This window comes from Oncorhynchus masou, chromosome 31 (assembly GCF_036934945.1).
Source record: "Oncorhynchus masou masou isolate Uvic2021 chromosome 31, UVic_Omas_1.1, whole genome shotgun sequence".
In the NCBI taxonomy this organism is placed as follows: domain Eukaryota; kingdom Metazoa; phylum Chordata; class Actinopteri; order Salmoniformes; family Salmonidae; genus Oncorhynchus; species Oncorhynchus masou.
In genome coordinates, this window is record NC_088242.1 from 85,061,458 (window position 1) to 85,084,348 (window position 22,891).

Genomic DNA, 22,891 nt, shown 5'->3' on the forward strand with positions numbered 1-22,891 from the left:
GGTGACTTCCTCATGAAGCTGATTGAGAGAATACAAAGAGTGTGCAAAGCTGTCATCAAGGGAAAGGGAGGCTACTTTGAAGAATCTCAAATATAAAATATATTTAGATTTAGATTTGTTTAACACTTTTTTAACACATATGATTCCATTTGATTCCATATGTGTTGTTTCAAAGTTTTGAGGTCTTTGCTATTATTCTACAAAATAATAAAAATTAAGAAAAACTCTTGAATCAGTAGATGTGTGCAAACTTTTGACTGGTACTGTATATTAAAAGTAAGCGAAATCAACACATAAGACAGCACACTTTCAAACCCTTCATTCTGTGTTGTACAATCCGACTAGTATCTGATCCTTATTTCATAGCCCTTACACATGTAAAACCATTGCAGTTGAATGGTTTAACTTAAGAACTTCACTTCATACAGTAACACACATGCTTCAGTACACCATTTAATTTATGGAAATAGTATCATCATAATAAAGCTCAAATCTAGGGTCATTTAGCTATTTGATTTATAATTTTATGACCTATCAAACTGAACTATCAACTATCACTATTTGAACTATCAAATAAAAATAGAACCAAATTATTTGATGAACAATTATTTTGGGCATTACTGCTATTAGCCCATACAAATTCTTTGAATAACACATTCACTACATGGAACAACAGATAGTCACACAAAATATATAAAATGGAAGATCAGGAAACGTTTTATTATAATTATAATTATTTTCCTTTACATGTATTTAAATAATATTTTTGGCAGCAAACTGTCTCCATACAGTGCATTCGGAAAGTATTCAGAACCCTTGACTTTTTCCACATTTTGTTACATTACAAGCTTATTCTAAAATGGATTAAATCATTTTTTTTTTCATCAATCTACGCACATTTTTTACAATTAAAAAACAGAAATATCACATTTATATAAATATTCAGACCCTTTACTCAGTACTTTGTTGAAGCACCTTTGGCAGTGATTACAGCCTTGAGTCTTCTTGGGTATGAGGCTACAAGTTTGGCCCAACAGTATTTGGGGAGTTTCTCTAATTCTTTTCTGCAGATCCTCTCAAGCTCTGTCAGGTTGGATGGGGAGTGTCGCTGTACAGCTATTTTCAGGTCTCTCCAGAGATGTTCAATCGGGTTCAAGTCCGGCTCTGGCTGATCCACTCAAGGACATTCAGAGACTTGTCATTCCTGTGCTGTCTTGTCTGTGTGTTTAGGGTTGTTGTCCTGTTGGAAGGTGAGCCTTTGGCCCAGTCTGAGGTCCTGAGCGCTCTTGAGCAGGTTTTCATCAAGGATCTCTCTGTACTTTGCTGCGTTCCTCTTTCCCTCGTGCCTGACTAGTCTCGGGGTCCTTGCTGCTAAAACAGGATGCACATGATGCTGCCACCACCATGCTTCACTGTATGGATGGTGTCAGGTTTCCTCCTGCCGTAACGCTTGGCATTCTGGCCAAAGAGTTAAATCTTGGTTTTATCAGACCAGAGAGCTTGTTTCTCATTGTCTGTGAGTCCTTTAGGTGCCTTTTGGCAAACTCCAAGAGGGCTGTCATGTGCCTATTACAGAGGATTGGCTTCCGTCTGGCCATTCTACCATAAAGGTCTGATTGATGGAGTGCTGGAGAGATGGTTGTCTTTCTGGAAGGTTCTCCCATCTCCACAGAGGAACTCTGGAGCTCTGTCAGAGTGACCATCAAGTTTTTGGTCATCTCCCTGACCAAGACCCTTCTCCCCTGGTTGCTCGGTTTGGCCGGGCGGCCAGCTCTAGGAAGAGTCTTGGTGGTTCCAAACTTATTCCATTTAAGAATGATGGAGGCCACTGTGTTCTTGGGGACCTTCAATGCTGCAGAATTTTTTTGGTACACTTCCCCAGATCGGTGCCTCGGCACAATCCTGTCTCAGAGCTCTACGGACAATTCCTTTGACCTAATGGCTTGGTTTTTGCTCTGACATGCACTGTGCCTTTCCAAATCATGTCCAATCAATTGAATTTTCCCCAGGTGGACTCCAACCAAGTTGTAGAAACATCTCAAGAATGATCAATGGAAACAGGATGCACCTGAGCTCAATTTCGAGTCTCATAGCAAAGGGTCTGTACCGACTTCAGACGAGTCTCCTGACACCTGTGGAGGTCATAGAGCAAAATTAAGAACACCATCCTGTTCGGACACTACAGACAATGTTGCGAGAAGAACGATTTTCGGGATGTCTCATGGTCTGACAAACATTGCTCTAGCTCTGTCACCTTTAAGCGCAGATTCAGAAGTGCGACATAGGCAGATATGGTGGATTGAGACGCATCCAATGCAAACTAAAAACATCTCTAGCTTAAACTGATGGATTTTGATGGGGATTGCCTTATTACGCTTATTTGATTTCCTCGGAGGCGTGGACACCAACCTTATGGGGTTTTAAGGTTCTCCAAAGCTTTTTACTATCATTCTCTGTATCATTTATCTTAGTTTCATAGTTTCACAGTTTCTTCTTCTTCTTTGTTTAGTTTTGTCACATGATTTCTCAATTTACAGTACCAGCTGTGTAGACAGATTTATTTGACATTCTTTTTGCTTCGTCCCTCTCAACCATACCATTTTTTAATTCCTTGTCATTCTTTGGGGATTTTACCGTTTTTGCAGTCATTTTCTTAATGGGTGCATGCTTATTAATAACTGGAATAACACATTACATAAATGCGTCAAGTGCAGCGTCTGGGTGCTCATCATTACACACCACAGATCAGCAAATATTCTCTTCAATATAGGAATCACTACAAAATGTATTTTATGACCTCTTATACACTATATTAGGCACAGCCTTTGGAACTTTGGTTTTCCTAGATATGGCTACTATATTATGATCACTTCATCCAATGGATGTGGACACTGCTTTAGAGCACATTTCTGCATCATTAGTAAACATGATATCAATACATGTGGATGATTTCATTCCTGTGCTGTTTGCAAATACGCTGGTTAGAGTTTAAAACTTTTTGTGGTAACACTTCATTTTAAGGGGTCCTTAGTATTGTATAATTACACTGTACCAAGTTTTGTAGTTAATTGTAATAACTCTGTTACACTATAATAACACCATGTAACTGGTGGTAATTGCAGAAGGTAATTACAGAGGTGTAACAACAAATGCTTGTTACAAATGGGAAAGTTTCCACTAAATTCACCATTTCGTGTTTAGTTTGTTCTCAGCTGCATCTGTTTCAGTAATAACTGTCACAGGGTTGTAATCTCTTGTGGACAGATGCTCTGGCTGTCCGAGATTACACTGGTTGGAGGCTCAGTAGGCACTAATTACCTACCTGTGAATGTGCGCTCTTCAAAATCTCCACTCAGTCGCTACAGTGCCTTGCGAAAGTATTCGGCCCCCTTGAACTTTGCGACCTTTTGCCACATTTCAGGCTTCAAACATAAAGATATAAAACTGTATTGTTTTGTGAAGAATCAACAACAAGTGGGACACAATCATGAAGTGGAACAACATTTATTGGATATTTCAAACTTTTTTAACAAATCAAAAACTGAAAAATTGGGCGGGCAAAATTATTCAGCCCCCTTAAGTTAATACTTTGTAGCCTTTTGCTGCGATTACAGCTGTAAGTCGCTTGGGGTATGTCTCTATCAGTTTTGCACATCGAGAGACTGAATTTTTTTCTCCCATTCCTCCTTGCAAAACAGCTCGAGCTCAGTGAGGTTGGATGGAGAGCATTTGTGAACAGCAGTTTTCAGTTCTTTCCACAGATTCTCGATTGGATTCAGGTCTGGACTTTGACTTGGCCATTCTAACACCTGGATATGTTTATTTTTGAACCATTCCATTGTAGATTTTGCTTTATGTTTTGGATCATTGTCTTGTTGGAAGACAAATCTCCGTCCCAGTCTCAGGTCTTTTGCAGACTCCATCAGGTTTTCTTCCAGAATGGTCCGGTATTTGGCTCCATCCATCTTCCCATCAATTTTAACCATCTTCCTTGTCCCTGCTGAAGAAAAGCAGGCCCAAACCATGATGCTGCCACCACCATGTTTGACAGTGGAGATGGTGTGTTCAGGGTGATGAGCTGTGTTGCTTTTACGCCAAACATAACGTTTTGCATTGTTGCCAAAAGTTCACTTTTGGTTTCATCTGACAAGAGCACCTTCTTCCACATGTTTGGTGTGTCTCCCAGCTGGCTTGTGGCAAACTTTAAACGACACTTTTTATGGATATCTTTAAGAAATGGCTTTCTTCTTGCCACTCTTCCTTAAAGGCCAGATTTGTGCAATATACGACTGATTGTTGTCCTATGGACAGAGTCTCCCACCTCAGCTGTAGATCTCTGCAGTTCATCCTGAGTGATCATGGGCCTCTTGGCTGCATCTCTGATCAGTCTTCTCCTTGTATGAGCTGAAAGTTTAGAGGGAAGGCCAGGTCTTGGTAGATTTGCAGTGGTCTGATACTCCTTCCATTTCAATATTATCGCTTGCACAGTGCTCCTTGGGATGTTTAAAGCTTGGGAAATCTTTTTGTATCCAAATCCGGCTTTAAACTTCTTCACAACAGTATCTCGGACCTGCCTGGTGTGTTCCTTGTTCTTCATGATGCTCTCTGCGCTTTTAACGGACCTCTGAGACTATCACAGTGCAGGTGCATTTACACGGATACTTGATTACACACAGGTGGATTGTATTTATCATCATTAGTCATTTAGGTCAACATTGGATCATTCAGAGATCCTCACTGAACTTCTGGAGAGAGTTTGCTGCACTGAAAGTAAAGGGGCTGAATAATTTTGCCCGCCCAATTTTTCAGTTTTTGATTTGTTAAAAAAGTTTGAAATATCCAATAAATGTCGTTCCACTTCATGATTGTGTCCCACTTGTTGTTGATTCTTCACAAAACAATACAGTTTTATATCTTTATGTTTGAAGCCTGAAATGTGGCAAAAGGTCGCAAAGTTCAAGGGGGCCGAATACTTTCGCAAGGCACTGTATGTTTCCATTACCTTACCTTTTTGGTGACATTTACAAAGTTTGCATAGAAAGTATATGCTACAATTGCTTGCCACAGAGCATTTCCATTGAACTATCTTGTTCCGATTAAAACAGCTGGCGGCAGGTAACCTTGGGCGAGTAGTAACCGAAAGGTGGCTGAATTGAATCCCCATTTATACAAGGTAAAAATCAGTCATTATACCCATGAACAAGGTAGTTAACTCACTGTTCCCCGGGAGGCTGTCATTGTAAATAAGAATTTGCTCTTAACTGACTTGCCTAGTTAAATAAAGGTTAAAATATGTTAATGTAAATTACAAGTGTCCCTCAAGATAAACCTCAATTTAACTAGCTAAATCCTGTGTAACGCCTAGTAATTACATTGTACTTTTGCAGATATTACATGTATTCTGTGGTGTACTTGTGGATTTATCCTCTCACTTGGATGGCAAGGAGTTTCAAGTTGTCATAATAGGTAACATACACATTAATTATAATCTGGGATACCACCAGTATTGGTAGTTACCCAGTCAGTGAGGTTGACCTACAGTATATCTGTAAACTCAACCAAGTTAACACATATGGTACACTTTTGGGGGGAAAGTGCTAGCAAAAACAGTAGGCAGGTTTCCATTGACAAATAAGCAATGTGGCAAAAAAATCATTGCGACTTAATGAAAACGGCAGATGTAAGATACATTTTCTAAAGATCAACTAACATTTTATCTGTTCGACAGGGATGAATTTTCTTTTGTCGAACTTCCTTTATTGTGATAATTGATGATGAAAACAGTGTTTTTCAAAAAATGTATAATTTAGAAGATGCGGGGCAAGTGATGGCATCGCGAAAATGCCTACTGCTTGCAAAATCAATTTATTAAACTATAAAAAAGTATGTTTCTTTGCAGGACAAGGATTGTCCTGACTTTCAAGAATGACAGCAATTTTAAATGTCACCATCATATTGTTTCAGATTTAGTACATGAGTTCAAGTTTCACCATGTCACAGACTCTGGCGATAAGTAGGCCTAGGCACATGAGAATTAGGATTATGGCAAATATTATAACATTCTTGTATTCTATCCACTGGCTTTTGCGGGCTACCTGAGACAGAAACAGATAGGTGGGCATGGCATACAGTCTGTTGTCAATTTATAAAGCGCAATTTGTGAATACAGATGACACTGGAGAAGAAGGCTGACGTTTTACGTGTTCCTATCCAATTGTGTTTTTTGCGTTGTTTTTAACTTATTTTGTACATAATGTTGCTGCGACCATCTCTTATGACCAAAAATAACTTCTGGACATCAGAACTGCGATTACTCACCACAAACTGGCAGAATCCTTTTTTTACTTTAACTAGTCCAACGAGCCCGACGTGAATGATATACTGCTTTCCCGGGAACAGACCCAGATCCCTGTCATTTGCGTGAAGAGAAGGCAGAAGAAAAGGGTCCGGAGGGCGGGCTGCCTTCTGAGAATTCGTAGGCAATTGAATAAACTCCCACTGCTTTCCATTCTGCTAGAAAATGTGCAAACTTTGGAAAATAAAATGGGTGACCTACGTGGAAGATTAAACCCACAACGGGACATTCAAACTGTAATATCTTATGCATCACAGAGTTGTGGCTGAACGCCACCCCAAATAATGTGTTACGGGGTGTACTTTTCAATATTCTCTTAGACTCCTCTTGGGCTGGATTACAAAGACTGTCTAATTATGAAGAATGAACAATTCAGTCTTTCGGGGGTCCACAAGTCCTTCCTCAGCTTGAGGGAACTCACTGACTTCTTCCAACAAAGCAAGTTGCTCCTGGCTGAGGTTCCTGTCAAGCTGGAAAGATGTTGTCCACCTCGACCGAAAGGTACAGGACAACAAGCCAGTTTAATATTTATTTGGCTCAAACTTAAAGCTAAATCGTAGGATTCTGATCATTGACCATTGGTTACTTCACAATCAAATGAGACTAAAATATATTTCATATTGAAATCAGAAGACATAATATTTATTTGATTATACATACAGTGCCTTGCGAAAGTATTCGGCCCCCTTGAACTTTGCGACCTTTTGCCACATTTCAGGCTTCAAAGATAAAGATATAATACTGTATTTTTTTGTGAAGAATCAACAACAAGTGGGACACAATCATGAAGTGGAACGACATTTATTGGATATTTCAAACTTTTTTAACAAATCAAAAACTGAAAAATTGGGCGTGCAAAATTATTCAGCCCCTTTTACTTTCAGTGCAGCAAACTCTCTCCAGAAGTTCAGTGAGGATCTCTGAATGATCCAATGTTGACCTAAATGACTAATGATGATAAATACAATCCACCTGTGTGTAATCAAGTATCCGTATAAATGCACCTGCACTGTGATAGTCTCAGAGGTCCGTTAAAAGCGCAGAGAGCATCATGAAGAACAAGGAACACACCAGGCAGGTCTGAGATACTGTTGTGAAGACGTTTAAAGCCGGATTTGGATACAAAAAGATTTCCCAAGCTTTAAACATCCCAAGGAGCACTGTGCAAGCGATAATATTGAAATGGAAGGAGTATCAGACCACTGCAAATCTACCAAGACCTGACCGTCCCTCTAAACTTTCAGCTCATACAAGGAGAAGACTGATCAGAGATGCAGCCAAGAGGCCCATGATCACTCTGGATGAACTGCAGAGATCTACAGCTGAGGTGGGAGACTCTGTCCATAGGACAACAATCAGTCGTATATTGCACAAATCTGGCCTTTATGGAAGAGTGGCAAGAAGAAAGCCATTTCTTAAAGATATCCATAAAAAGTGTTGTTTAAAGTTTGCCACAAGCCACCTGGGAGACACACCAAACATGTGGAAGAAGGTGCTCTGGTCAGATGAAACCAAAATTGAACTTTTTGGCAACAATGCAAAACGTTATGTTTGGCGTAAAAGCAACACAGCTCATCACCCTGAACACACCATCTCCACTGTCAAACATGGTGGTGGCAGCATCATGGTTTGGGCCTGCTTTTCTTCAGCAGGGACAGGGAAGATGGTTAAAATTAATGGGAAGATGGATGGAGCCAAATACAGGTCCATTCTAGAAGAAAACCTGATAGAGTCTGCAAAAGACCTGAGACTGGGACGGAGATTTGTCTTCCAACAAGACAATGATCCAAAACATAAAGCAAAATCTACAATGGAATGGTTCAAAAATAAACATATCCAGGTGTTAGAATGGCCAAGTCAAAGTCCAGACCTGAATCCAATCGAGAATCTGTGGAAAGAACTGAAAACTGCTGTTCACAAATGCTCTCCATCCAACCTCACTGAGTTCGAGCTGTTTTTCAAGGAGGAATGGGAACAAATTTCAGTCTCTCGATGTGCAAAACTGATAGAGAAATACCCCAAGCGACTTACAGCTGTAATTGCAGCAAAAGGTGGCGCTACAAAGTATTAACTTAAGGGGGCTGAATAATTTTGCACGCCCAATTTTTCAGTTTTTGATTTGTTAAAAAAGTTTGAAATATCCTATAAATGTCGTTCCACTTCATGATTGTGTCCCACTTGTTGTTGATTCTTCACAAAAAAATACAGTTTTATATCTTTATGTTTGAAGCCTGAAATGTGGCAAAAGGTCGCAAAGTTCAAGGGGGCCGAATACTTTCGCAAGGCACTGTATCTCAATCATAACAATTAGCAATGATACATCTGCATAATGCTACATCATTCATCACAAAAACTACACCTTACTTGCTGTAGAACTCTCAAATATGGTCATCATCCGCGGTAGCAGCTCAGTAGAGGCACAGGGGTCTCCGATGCTGCAAAGGACCAAACCCAGTCACATCCAGTTCCACATGATCAAGTACGAGGATCTGCGATGGGTGAGTTCAGTAGAAGCCTCGAGCTTTACTCAAACATCCTATCAGTTCTCTGTTATGTGGGTTTAATGCCATTCAAGTTTAAATGAATTCTGTCTTATGACAAACCCTGTATAAGGGAAGATGGGCAAGGCCATGAATGACAGTTTGAGTGAATGAATGGTTTACTCACTTTACTGTGTGTATAATTTCTGTCAGTCTGAAAGCTTGGGACAGGGATCCTTCACGCGAATCTTCAAAGGCAGCAAGATAGACATCCGTGATGGGGACAGACATGTGACAGATGTTCTGCTTAAGGAGCTGGATGCAAACCACAAAAACTGCTGGGAGGTACGCAAAACAGATCATGTGCATTTCAGAAGTCAAATAGAATGTGATACTGTGGCTGCATCAGAATTGTAATTTCCCCATTCATGGCATTAGTCCATATCTACCAGAAGGTGTTCTTGTTTAAACCCAGGTGCTGAGTTTTTTTCTGAATTTTATGAGTCCTTTTAGTTTTAATCAATAATAAGAGGACCATTTTAATATCCTACTTTACTCTAATTGACATGTATTGAGTCAAATGATCCAATCAACTGTAAGAGCAATACGCTCGGCACAATATAATTACTCTTTAACAACAATCACAATGTCAAAGAAAAAATGATTTAGTGGTGCAGTAGTCTATGGCACTGTATCTCAGTGCTTGAGGTGTCACTACAGACACCCTGGTTCGATTCCAGGCTGTATCACAACCTGCGGGAATTGGGAGTCCCATAGGGCGGCGTACAATTTGCCCAGCGTCCTCCGGGATTGGCTGGTGTAGGCCGTCATTGTAAATAAGAATTTGTTCTTAACTGACTTGCCTAGTTAAAGAAAGGTAATATATATATATATATATATATATATATATATATATATATATATATATATATATATATATATATATTTATTTATTTATTATTAATCAAGTAGCCAGTTTCAGTTGGAGGGTTTTTCCATTTGGGAAGGGGTGGTCTATGGTATAACAAACTAAGCATCTAAAGACATAGACCCTTTTAGAAAACTTTTTGGAGGGGTTTTGTTAACTTGTGTCATGTTATATCAGGTCTTTTTGGAATATTCTAAAAACGCATTATCGGATGTGTTTCATTGTCTCTTGAATCCTACGGGGATGTTTTACAGCAGGTGGCTGTAGCTTTTTGCCACATGAAACAGTAGCTAAGATAGGATACCAACACCTGCATCAATCCCTTGTTACACCTTACTGAAGAAAATCCTGTCCAAATAAAAGGAGAGTAGCTACAGTGGTCACACATTCTAAGTATTTGTTTGCTTGTCATTTCTAGTCATTCTTTGAAGCTGCCAGCTTGATGAGCCAGATTTCCCACAAGCACCTTCTCCTTGTCTATGGGATAAGTGTTCACAGATCCAAGAGTGAGTAAGCATCAACCTCTCAACTTAACATCCCATTTATCACAGATTTCTACAAAATCACCAAACCTTAAAAAAAATATTTTAAAAATCCAGGCACAATTTAAATTAACTACAGGTTATAGTGTTAGGGCTGAGGTCAGTGTTAAGGCTACTGTTAGAGTTAGGGTTACTGCCGTAAATTCACTGTAACTCATTGTAACAATGAGTAATTACAATACATACATACATTGAAATTATATGAGTAGTGACACGGTATTAAGGGCACTGTAATCTAAAGTGCTACAGAGTCTGCTAATGCAGTTCCACTTCATTTTATGTGGGGGCTTTGAGCAGTTCTGACTCAACTCTCTCTCAAGGAGCTGCTGCTATTGTAACACATCTAATCATGCTGCGCTGGTCATCTCTTAACCTTGCAGACGTCATGGTGCAGGAGTTTATCAAGTGTGGGGCCCTTGACCTGTACCTGAAGAGGGAAGGGTCAGTGTCGGTCAGCTGGAAACTTGACGTAGCCAAACAGCTGGCTAGTGCGCTCAATTTCCTGGTGAGATGAACCTGATCTTTGGCCTGATTTCTCTTTCTCTTCAGTTGATAATACATAACTTCTGCGGAAGTATTTTGTATGTTTTCTGTGGAAGCACCTTTGTTCAAATTGATAATCATTAGATGTTTGATTAACTATCCTTAGACATTTCTTCATTGTCAATACTAGTATATACACTAGTTAAACTGCTACTACTTGCTCATTGTTTGAGCATACACTTTCGTTAAGAACTATTCAAATAAATGGTTACATTCTGTCTCTTCCTTCATCAAATAGGAAGAGAAAAACATTACTCATGGGAATATTTGTGCCAAAAATCTGCTCTTGGCCAGAGAGGGGGATGCATCCCAAGGAAGTTCTCCATTCATTAAGCTGAGTGACCCGGGCATCAACTTGGCAATGTTGGGCAGAGATGGTAAACAGTTATCATAATGTCATGCAGAGAGTATACATGCATACTGGGAATGGCTTCGAAAAGTTATGTTTTATTTAAGAACCTCATGCTTTTAACTGTTTGTGTTCTGTATATACTGTATGGGGTGTGTGTGTGTGTGTGTGTGTGTGTGTGTGTGTGTGTGTGTGTGTGTGTGTGTGTGTGTGTGTGTGTGTGTGTGTGTGTGTGTGTGTGTGTGTGGGTGTGTGTGGGTGTGTGTGTCTGGGTGGGTGGGTGTGTGTGTCTGGGTGGGTGGGTGTGTGTGTCTGGGTGGGTGTGTGTGTGTGTGTGTCTGGGTGGGTGTGTGTGTACAGTGGTGCTTGACAGGATTCCATGGGTAGCTCCGGAGGTGCTGGAGGCTCCAGAGAGGCTAGAGCTGGAGTGTGATAAGTGGAGCTTCGGTGCCACGCTGTGGGAGTTATTCAATGGAGGACAGGCACCACTACAGGGCCTGGACCTCGAGAGGGTAAACTCCCACCTTTTACTACCACTAACACAATAATGTACAGTATCTGATATTGACTTACCCTATGGATAAGGGCCAAAGTTATATATTCATGAATAAGGGCCAAAGTTATATATTCATGAAACCTATACAATTATAGTTTCAGGAAAATCAAGTGCAGTTTATTTTCTCTGTATAACCCACAGGAAATTACCAACTGTTAATTCTCCTTGGATTAGTCTTTGTCTACATCCTGAGTATTACACTTACATTAATCCAACGTTGATTACCTTTTAAGCGGTTTTCAGAAAATATGTGGTCAAATTCCACACAAATTCACCACAGTGTTTTTGTAGAAAACCAGTATGTTGAATTAACCTCTGCTTCTTTCAAGCAGAAGCTGCAGTTTTACGAGACCTACAAGCAGCTACCCTCCTCAGAGTGGACAGAGCTGGCGGATCTTATCAGTCAGTGTATGAACTACCAGCCTGCATTCAGGCCCTCCTGTCGAAGCATCATTCGCCAACTGAACAGTCTGATAACGTCAGGTACTTCTCGCTAATGAATCCAAACCATGTTACTTAAAACACCTGGTGTGGTCCAGAATTATAGTTTCTACCTGCTATTTACAGGTGGGAATTTGTTTAATAAAACACAGCTAAACACAAACTGGCCTTTAGTTTAGGGGCTTTGTCTTTTATTGACCTGTTTGTTCTACACTCTTAGAAAAAAGGGTTCCAAAAGGGTTCTTCAGCTGTTCACATAAGAGAACCCTTTTTGGTTCCAGGTAGTAGGGCTGACTCTATTTAGTCGACTGGTTGATTGTTTGGTCGATAGGCTCTTGGTCGACCAAGATTTTTTAGTCGATATATATAAAAAAAATGTTTGGTAGGAAAGACACCTGTCTGATTTACACCTGTCTAAGTGGACGAATCCATTGCTGAGGCCATTGGGGATGGCACACCAGTATCACTGGTAGTAGGCTACATTTAGCCTACTGTTAATTCCCAAGATTTCAAATCTGCAATGTTTGTTTGGTTAGGGTAATTTCTGTTAATGGATTTAATATATTATTATTACTCCAGTCTTATCATTGTCATTGTAGAAGTGGACAAGTTGTTTGCAGAGCGCACAACCTAGGCTATACTTTTGAGAACAAAGTTTTGGTTGATTTCATTCCATTTACGAGTTGTCAATTTATTAATTGTCTTTTGTTTGTAGTGCTCTTGTCAATCTTGAATAAGGAAACACATCTGATTACTCATAGAAGTAGGCCTAGGCTAACTGGCATGCATGCAAATGTAGGCCTATAAATGGCCCATTTGGGGATCTGATACTTTTTCTGATTGTCTTAACTCACCATTACTGTGGTGCTTCTCTAAGTAATTTTTTCCTTGCCTCAAACAGCAAGTAAAGGAAGTCTGTTTTTACATCCATTGAGACTAACAATAGTTCCTCAACGTAGCAATGGCAATAGAAGTTACTTTTAGATTTGTATCATTTTAATTTAGATTTACATTTTGATTAACCACGACATTGATTTTCAGATATAAAGACTTTATTATAAATTAATTGAAACTGTTCCACGAAAATGTGCATATGAAATCATAACTGGCACACAACTCAGTCGAAATGGTACGATAACTTGGCACTCCAAATGGAAAAGGTTGCCGATCGCTGGTGCAGCCTATTACCGGCAACTTCAGGAGCTTAAAGGCAGAATCTGCAAAGGCCAGCAGCAGCGGGAGAAAGGTCGGGAAGAGGTTTATTTCTTCTGGTTAAGCTACATTGATCTCTGGCTCACTCTTTTGTAATTTGTGTGTTTTCATTTTTAATCGCAGTGCTTAAAGCATCAGACAAGCTCAGTAGCCTACATATAGTTGATTTTACTCAAACATAGGGTGTGTCTATATATGCAAAAATACACATTCTAAAAAACTCTCGGTTGACCCCAAAACATTTTTGTCAGGGGCAGTCTTACCAGGTAGGACCCTTTTTGGTGTCAGGTAGAACCTTTTTGGGTTCCATGTAGAACCCTCCGTGGAAAGGATTTTACATAGAACCCAAAAGGGTTCTATCTGTAACCAAAAAGGGTTATCCTATGTGTATAGCCTGAAGAACTCATTCCAACACAGAACATCTGCTTTTAATGTACTTAATTAGCATTTTTTGGAAGGGAAACTATTTCACTCATTTGTAAGTAATTATAGGTCATATTTCATAGAAATCTGGAAACACTGGACAGTTACCTTAAGCTGACCTCTACTTATTGATAACCTTTTATTCCTGTATTCCTTTAATCTTTGCTCTGAGGCAAACACTTTTAAATCTGTCCCTATGTGATTTATGAAAGGCATCAGTAGTGATATAGCTTCTGAGCGCCTTTCTTCCTGTGCCATAGATTACGTGATACTCCATGCTGCGGAGCCTCTCCCTGACAGGGACAGAGCATTAGGCCCCTCCCACCAGCAGGACCAATCAGTGTATGAGGAGAGACACCTACGCTATATCTCTCCTCTGGGGAAGGTAACTTGTCACCTGCATGAGTTGCTTTCACACATGCTGTGCTTCCACCTCTCATCTCCTTTTGTTGTTAATTGAGTCTTTGTAAACAAACATTGTATAGCTTTAAAAGCTATGATGATTAATTTCTTACAGGCTGCTGTCAGTCCTTGCATCCATACAGTAGCTCCGTCTATGACATTGAGAGTAGTTGCATTTCCCCAGCCCTATCCCCTGGCTCAGCAAACAAAGTGGCAGGGTCAGGTAGTTGAAATGACATATTGTGCCTTTATGTTGATTCTAAAAGAAAATGCATGGCTGAACGCAAGTCGACTGACTCTCTGCTTTCAGATGTTATTTGGGGAACAAAAGAAAATAATGAGAAAAAAACTAAGCCCTAGAAATGGTCACTTCACTTTTTATCATGTACCACAAGAGGACAGTGTTCTCCTATCCTTCTGCAATCCACACTATTCTGAACAAAACATTTGAGGCATCCTGTACCAAGGGTCAAATCTATTTCAACATACAGTACAGTAACTTTAATTCAGGAATTGGAGTGGTGAACATTACTTTCAATTATGACCGTTTTCAATACATCAATTTAATCTAATTCACAACTCAATCCTAGAATTGACTAGGTTAAGATACGAACACCCCCAACCTGTTGTACTGTATACTACAGTACATGTTTTAATATAAAACGTTCTGTCCTCATTGTATTTAGGGGAACTTTGGCAGTGTTGAGCTGTGCCGATATGATCCTCTGGGGGACAACACGGGCGAGCTGATTGCTGTGAAGAAGCTACAGCCCAACAAGCAGTCAAACCTGGAAGACTTTCAAAAGGAAATCAACACCATTCGCTCCCTGCATTGTGACTACATTGTCAAATACAGGGGTGTTTGCTACAGCATGGGTAAGAACATGCAAATAAATTCATACACCAAGACCCCAATAACACTTTTTGTAGGCTATAATGCCACCTATGAAATAAAAAAGGTTATCTGCAGCTGCACCACAGTTGATAGCATGGGAAATGTACCTGTTCTATGAAGTGTCGCTAGACAAACTCATATTTGAAGTTTGTTGGGCTTTTTGGTATCCTTTCAGTCAATGTCAATAGACCATGCAACAGTCAATGGAACATAAAATGGGCTGAAATCTTTGTGATTTTGATAATCATAGCTGAAATGCCAGAAATGCCATTACTTGATAACTTTAGACCATCTCAAAACTGTCTTTGTCAACCTCCATATCTTTATTAGCTTCTTAAATGTGCCCTCTTTGTTATTTATACTCAAGACACTGAATAAAATATAAATATTTGTTTTTCCCCAGAGGGAACTTCTTTCTCTTCCTATTCTTGAAAAAACATGTAAAAGATTAGGTAGTGTATTAGAAGTAAGAACCTTCAGCCTACATGTAAATAATAGCTGTTTCAAGGCAGGAATGTTTGTGTTAACTCTCTGAATGTTTATCCACATTTTGGGTAGGTCGACTCAGCATGAGCTTGGTGATGGAATATTTGCCCTATGGCAGTCTGATTGGATACCTGGAGAAGAACCGGCAGCTCGTCAACAACCGGAGGATGTTGCTTTTTGCCTCTCAAATCTGTAAAGTATGAGCCCAATTCAAATAGCAGAAGTCCTGACTATTCCATACAAGACTGTTAATCTCTACATTGTAAAGGGGAAAAACCTTAATTGTGTTGTTTTGCACACTTAGGGATTGGAGTACTTGCAGAGCATGCGCTACGTGCACCGGGATCTGGCTGCTAGGAACATTCTGGTAGCAAGTGACACACTGGTCAAAATAGCTGATTTTGGCCTGACCAAGATCATTCCCTTTGACAAGGAGTACTACCGTGTGACACATCCTGGTGAAAGCCCCATTTTCTGGTAACTGCCATTGCATTTGGAATTTACTTTCCACTCATGTTTGACATGATCTACTTCAGTGTTCTCCCTGGTTAGCGCGATAGTGTGCACATTTAGTGCACATTTCTGTTCATGCACTAACGCACCTGATTCTCCAATGAATCCAGGTCAATAGACTTGAAGTGCTGCTGAGAGCATCTTCATTTTCTATGGAAATGAGCTCTAAGGCAAGTTGTCTTCTAATAAGGCTTCTGTTCATACCCAGGTATGCCCCAGAGTCCATCACAGAGTCCAAATTCTCCCACAAGTCAGATGTCTGGAGTTTTGGAGTCGTCCTTCATGAGCTCTTCTCCTATTGTGAGCACAACTGCAATCCAAAGAGGGTAAGTGGCTTAACCAAGCCTTAATACCTTGTTCTACTGGTCTCATTAAATATCTGTGTTTCAGCTTGAGCTATCTCAACCTTGACATTATATTACTTTAAGCTCATAAAAAAATATTTTCATTTTTTTGTGTCAATGATTTTAACTAAATTATTATGATTGTACATTACCTGCCCATAAATGCCTAATTTGATTCTGACATGTTTTCTCTCCCATCCACTGCACATTTAAAGCTATATATGCAGGAGATTGGCAATGACATGCAGGGTCTCTCCATTTCAATGCATCTGGTTGATATCCTGAAGGACAACTGGAGGTTGCCTGCTCCACCACTCTGCCCTCCCAGAGTAAGACACCTTCCACAGCCATATGCCACGCCTAGGGTGGCAGGTAGCCTAGCGGTTAGATTGTTGGACCAGTAACTGAAAGATCACTGGTTCAAATGCCTACGCCGACAAGGTGAAAAATCCATCAATGTGCCCTTGAACAAGGCACTTAACCCTAATTTGTCAAAAAACCAAAATGTGTAGCCCTTGGGGTCCCGAGGACCAAGTTTGGGAAATGCTGCTTTAGCTAGTCCATACCCACAACAACACAATGATTTTAAATGCGTGTTGAGGAGTGCACAAAGTCAAACTTTAAGATAAATTAATTAATATTGGTCCTATCCTGAGTTTTTACAGGCATAGACACTAGACATAGGGATGTCTCAGGTATGAAAGTTATTATTTTGCCTGTTTTTGTAACCTTCCATTGTTTTATTTAACAGATTTATAGTATGATGACGGCGTGCTGGGGATACAGCGCTGAGGAACGGCCAACGTTCTCCACCCTGGGAGATCAGATTGAGACCAGCATCCAAGATGAGAGAGAAGGTTCAAAAGGATGAATATAACTGAAGCCAACCCTATTAGAGAATGTTGCATTCTAACTTGAAATATACATCTTCCTGTTACCATATTAGAACGTATTGATTACATTACATGTATAATAAATGTACAGTTGAAGTCGGAAGTTTACATACACCTTAGCCAAATACATTTAAACTCAGTTTTTCACAATTCCTGACATTTAATAATAAAAATTCCCTGTCTTAGGTCAGTTAGGATCACCACTTTCTCACTCAATTAGTATTTGGTAGCATTGCCTTTAAATTGTTTAACTTGGGTCAAACGTTTCAGATAGCTGGTGTAACTGAGTCAGGTTTGTCGGCCTCCTTGCTCGCACGCGCTTTCTCAGTTCTGTCCACAAATGTTCTATAGGATTGAGGTCAGGGCCTTGTGATGGCCACTCCAATACCTTGACTTTGTTGTCCTTAAGCCATTTTGCCACAACTTTGGAAGTATGCTTGTGGTCATTGTCCATTTGGAAGACCCATTTGCGACCAAGCTTTAACTTCCTGACTGATGTCTTGAGATGTTGCTTCAATGTATCCACATAATTGTCCTTCCTCATGATGCCATCTACTTTGTGAAGTGCACCAGTCCCTCCTGCAGCAAAGCACCCCCACAACATGATGCTGCCACCGCCATGCTTCACGATTGGGATTGTGTTGTTCGGCTTGCAAGCCTCCCCCTTTTTCCTCCAAACATAACAATGGTCATTATGACCAAACAGTTCTATTTTTGTTTCATCAGACCAGAAGACATTTCTCCAAAAAGTCAGATCTTTGTCCCCATGTGCAGTTGCAAACTGTAGTCTGGCTTTTTTATGGCGGTTTGGAGCAGTGGCTTATTCCTTGGTGAGCTGCCTTTCAGGTTATGTCAATATAGGACTCATTTTACTGTGGATATAGATACTTTTGTACTTGTTGCCTCCAGCATCTCCACACGGTCCTTTGCTGTTGTTCTGGGATTGATTTGCACTTTTCGCACCAAATTACGTTCATCTCTAGGAGACAGAACGCATCTTCTTCCTGAGCGGTATGACGGCTGCATGGTCCCATGGTGTTTATACTTTATACTTATACTATTGTATATACAGATGAACGTGGTACCTTCAGGCGTTTGCAAATTGCTCCCAAGAATGAACCAGACTTGTGGAGGTCTACAAATGTTTTTCTGAGGTATTTGCTGATTTCTTTTGATTTTCCCATGATGTCAAGTAAAGAGGCACTGAGTTTGAAGGTATGCCTTGAAATACATCTACAGGTACATCCCCAATTGACTCAAATGATGTCAATTAGCCTATCAGAAGCTTCTACAGCCATGACATCATTTTCTGGACTTGCCAAAACTACAGTTTGTTAACAATACATTTGTGGAGTGGATGAAAAATGAGTTTTAATGACTCCAACCTAAGTGTATGTAAACTTCCGACTTCAACTGTATATGTTAGGAGTTAATGAAAGGTGAATAGGAACGTTGTGCATGGAAAGTTTCTGATTGAGAGAGTGGGCAAACATGTTATTGCTGAATATTATGTACTTATGGAAAGAGCAACAGTTTAGTCTCAGTTCCTGATAATGCAGGCCAGTTTCCAAAAAAGTAGTACCAGGAAGCATGTGGAACTCAACTCGAGTTACGGTTAACAGTTGAAGAGAGAAGGAACTTTGGCAGGACCATGACAATACCAGTAAGAGGAACAGACTGAATTCTGGTCTAGCAACATAGACAGATTGTTTATTTTAGACATACAAGGAGGTGACTCGGCCTAGTCAGAATGCATACACACATGTTTGAGTGACTTGTATGTTGTGTTTGCAGCTGAAGCATCCAGTGGGTTGAATATATATGTTTTTTGAGTACCAACCTATGTTTGTTCACAACCTAATAACGACTGGAAAGAAACCTTTTGATAATAAATCATGATGTAATCTTTTGAGTGTCTAAGCACACAAATAAACAATATTCTTATAAGAGCTTGTCATCTTCAGGTTTACTTTTAAACTTTTTTAATTGAGCCATTATTTTAACAGGGAATCAACATTGAGCCCCAGGTCTCCTTTCCAATTGAGCCCTGCATACAAAATCCCCACACACAAAAGCCCTACATTCAAAATACATAAATAAAATACAGAATATACAGCACAGAATCCAAATATGGAACATGTGATCAGATGTGAGATAGGTACCAATATGGGATATTCATTTTACCAGTATTATTGTAGCAAAATAATCTTGCAGCAACAGGATTTTAACGTTTAGTCCATAATGTTGCTTGATCGGTGGTTAGCCTATGGCCTACCTGGTTAAATAAAGGTGAGATAAACGTAAATAAAATAAATTAGCTGGACAAAAGTAGGCTATGTGAAAAGTGCAACACTGTTAATATAACCGTGTAAGTGCAGCTTTTCAGTGAATTTATGTAAATCACGAAGCTCATCTGCATTTCCTGTGGCACAGGAAAATTCTCATTCTCAAATTAAGATCATACATCAAGGCCATCAACTGCCTTCTCTCAAATGTCTTTTCTCTCAGGAGTGCGACCTGAGTCAATGTGGAGTGAGCATGGAGAGAAATCCCGTCCAAACTTCTATCTTGCTGCTGGTGTACTGGTAGAAAAATGGGGGCTGTGAGGAGGAATGTGATTACTAGAAATATAAGATGAATATACTGTATGTCAATGTAAATGTACATTCTGCAAGTGTCGGTGTGTGCTAAATTGAGGGTCTTAAATTGAAGTGATAGACCCCACGTGAAGTACTAGGGACTGTCATTATACATTTGGGTTGGATAATTTATCAACAGGTTTAATAATGATTTGGAAATGCGAGAAGGAGAGACAGAGAGCTGCCCCTAAATGCACTCATGCTCAAACTCGTACACTTTGATAGACTTAAAGGGGCAATCTGCTACATCCATTTTTCTTATAAATGTTATATATAAATATATATGAAAAGCTTAAATTCTTGTTAATATAACTGCACTGTCCAATTTACAGTAGCTATTACTGTGAAAAAATGCCATGCTATTGTTTGAGGAAAGCTCCTAACAACAAAATACTTTTTTTCACCGCGATAGGTTTGATAAATTCACCTCTGAAGGTGAAATGTGTAATTACATTATGAAATCTTGCTCTGATTTATCATCCAAAGGATCCCAGAGATAACATGAAGTGTTGTTTTGTTCGATAAAATCATTTTTCATATCCTAAAAAGGTCCATATAGCATGCACGATCGATTTTTGTATTTCCACTCTTTCAATTAGCAAAAAAAGTGAAAATCTAACCCTAAACGTTGTTTCAACCAGTCAAATCACGTGTATATATATTCTTCAGAGATCCTAGAAAGTAACCAGACTTCACTATATCATTAGGGGTGTAGTGTATCCTATAGGACACCATATTTGGTCAGAGAGCGATGCCTTCACGGCACGCCGATGACGCGGCTGGTCATCACTTGGTCGACTCTAATAAGCACCAATCGGGGTGAAACAATACTAGCTAGATAGCCAATGAGCTGGGCTTTACGAGAATGTCCAGAATCCCCGTTTCTGTTGCAAAATGTAGCACTAGTTTTGAGGCACTAGTTTTGGGCAGTCTACAGGGATGACCTATGGACTTCTGAGAAGAAAACTGGTGAGTGCTGTAGCTATAGAGTTAATTAAAGGGGCACTCACCACATGGGAGTTTTTATTTTCTGAGTTTTCATTACACACGCTAATTCTTTTGATAAAGAATGTTCTGGGAACATGGGATACAACATGTTGGAACTATTTGACTATTGTTTGCAATTTGTCTAATATAGTGAACAACACTGCTTTGAAGGGTTTTGTATGACCTTCTGATGACCGTCCGTTGTGGCTTGATCACCCGCATTGGAAAGCCATTTGGATAATGAATTTATGGTCATTTGTAATACAGCTTTCAAGATAATTTGTGTAATTGGTAAATATGTTTCTTAGCCATAATTGTAATTTGGACCACTGTGAAGAGTGAGAGGGCATTGCTTTTAACTAAGGGTATGCTGCTTTAAGTCTATTTTCCTATGACCATATGGGTTAAATCATTTTTCTTTTGAGTTTTTTTCAGTTTAGTGATTTTAATTTGATTAGGTTAGTTGAATTTTTTTTTTAAATTGGTGTACAGTATCAGATCTAAGCTATCAACTGATTTTCTTTCATGTTTCTCTAATACTGTGAGAGTCCACTTGGAGTGATCATGGAGAGAGATCCGTTCTAACATTTTCTAATGATGCTGGTATATTGGTTGACGAATGGACAAGACATGAGTGGTAAAGATGAGACATTGAAATTGGGACATTATCATGGGACGTCCACTTTGAACTGAGAAGCTATCTGAAGAAGAACGAAAGAGATGCCAGAAGAATCCGTGCCTGAGAGGGGGGGTTGTGGTATCAGGTTGATTGAAGAGGTCTACACCATGTAAATTGTAGTAATTTAGATTAAGAATGCATTGAGATACTGATCTGTATTATAATCATGATTAAAAAAGTTAATAGTAGAATTATGGGATAATTATACTGAATGTAAATCTGCTAAAATTAATGTGTGTTAAATTGAGGTTTTTACTTTGAGTGATAAGACACATTTGAATCACTGAGGAATGTCATTCTAAATATTGGTTGGATAAATAGTTGGGTTGTTAATTATGATTTGGAATATGAATGATTTCCCTGACCTATTCTCTATTCCTGAGTATATTTCTGAGCATGAGGACTTGGAGGGATGTCTGTCCTATATGTTGTGAGGAGGCCTGTGTTTAGATACTGGTTCTCATGTAACTTAGGGGGCATTTCTATGTTATGTTTTTATTTTCCTCAAATGGATTATTCTGTGTTATTAAACATGTGCAAGTTTGTCTTGTAGAATAAAGGTTGTTAACTTAGTTTCAGAAGGGAGAAAGCTATTTGAGGTATTTGACATTGAGGGGATTTATTTACCTGTACCCAAGGGTAACAAAGGGTTGAAGGATGATCAAAACGTAGACCAATGTTCTCCAGAAGTTCAACTACGTGAAGAACTAAAGCAAGAAACATTTGAGAAAAGGGTAAAAGATAAGGCACAAGGACTAGACGGGGAATTACCGGACACCAGGTCCGCAGGAATTAACACCCATAGCAAGGACGTTAAAATTAAAATCTCTCCCACTCCCGCTCTCACTCGAGACCCTATCCAGGGCCCGCTTGATCAAGAAACAAGCCCACAAGCTTTGTCTATAGACTCTGATACAAAGGTTGCGAAGAAAAAGGTCAAACGCTTCGTTAAAGCCAAGCCCACTCAAAATCGGAAAAGTCTATCTGCTTCCACCTTGAACAGAATTGACACATCACGTTGTTGCGAACGAGCACACTTTGTGGGGAATATGTCCACTAAACACTAATCGAAACGCCCATACCTGGAAACAGTCCTGGAGGACTGCTTAACTTGTCATGCGCTAATTGATTCGGGTGCGACAATATCACTCATCTCTCAAACATTGTTTGATGATCTAAAAAGGGCTTTGAAGCCAACTAAACGTTGGTTAAAAGTGGAACGAT

At 39.6% G+C, this 22,891-nt stretch overlaps 1 protein-coding gene across 3 annotated transcripts in view; it reads left to right on the top strand.

Moving 5' to 3' along the window:
• The window catches only part of jak3 (Janus kinase 3 (a protein tyrosine kinase, leukocyte)), a 34,220-nt gene extending 14,909 nt beyond the window's left edge, over positions 1-19,311 (top strand). For all 3 annotated transcript variants that reach the window (XM_064952328.1, XM_064952330.1, XM_064952329.1), the window contains exons 10-24: positions 6,676-6,856; positions 8,729-8,853; positions 9,049-9,180; positions 10,182-10,269; positions 10,686-10,810; positions 11,087-11,225; positions 11,558-11,709; positions 12,086-12,236; positions 14,090-14,214; positions 14,918-15,107; positions 15,685-15,809; positions 15,917-16,089; positions 16,334-16,451; positions 16,685-16,798; positions 17,221-19,311. In XM_064952328.1, coding sequence (XP_064808400.1) covers positions 6,676-6,856; positions 8,729-8,853; positions 9,049-9,180; positions 10,182-10,269; positions 10,686-10,810; positions 11,087-11,225; positions 11,558-11,709; positions 12,086-12,236; positions 14,090-14,214; positions 14,918-15,107; positions 15,685-15,809; positions 15,917-16,089; positions 16,334-16,451; positions 16,685-16,798; positions 17,221-17,340 — 2,058 coding nt within the window. In that variant the 3' untranslated portion in view covers positions 17,341-19,311. The remainder of the gene's footprint in view (positions 1-6,675; positions 6,857-8,728; positions 8,854-9,048; positions 9,181-10,181; positions 10,270-10,685; positions 10,811-11,086; positions 11,226-11,557; positions 11,710-12,085; positions 12,237-14,089; positions 14,215-14,917; positions 15,108-15,684; positions 15,810-15,916; positions 16,090-16,333; positions 16,452-16,684; positions 16,799-17,220) is intronic.
• The last annotated feature ends 3,580 nt before the right edge of the window (positions 19,312-22,891 follow it).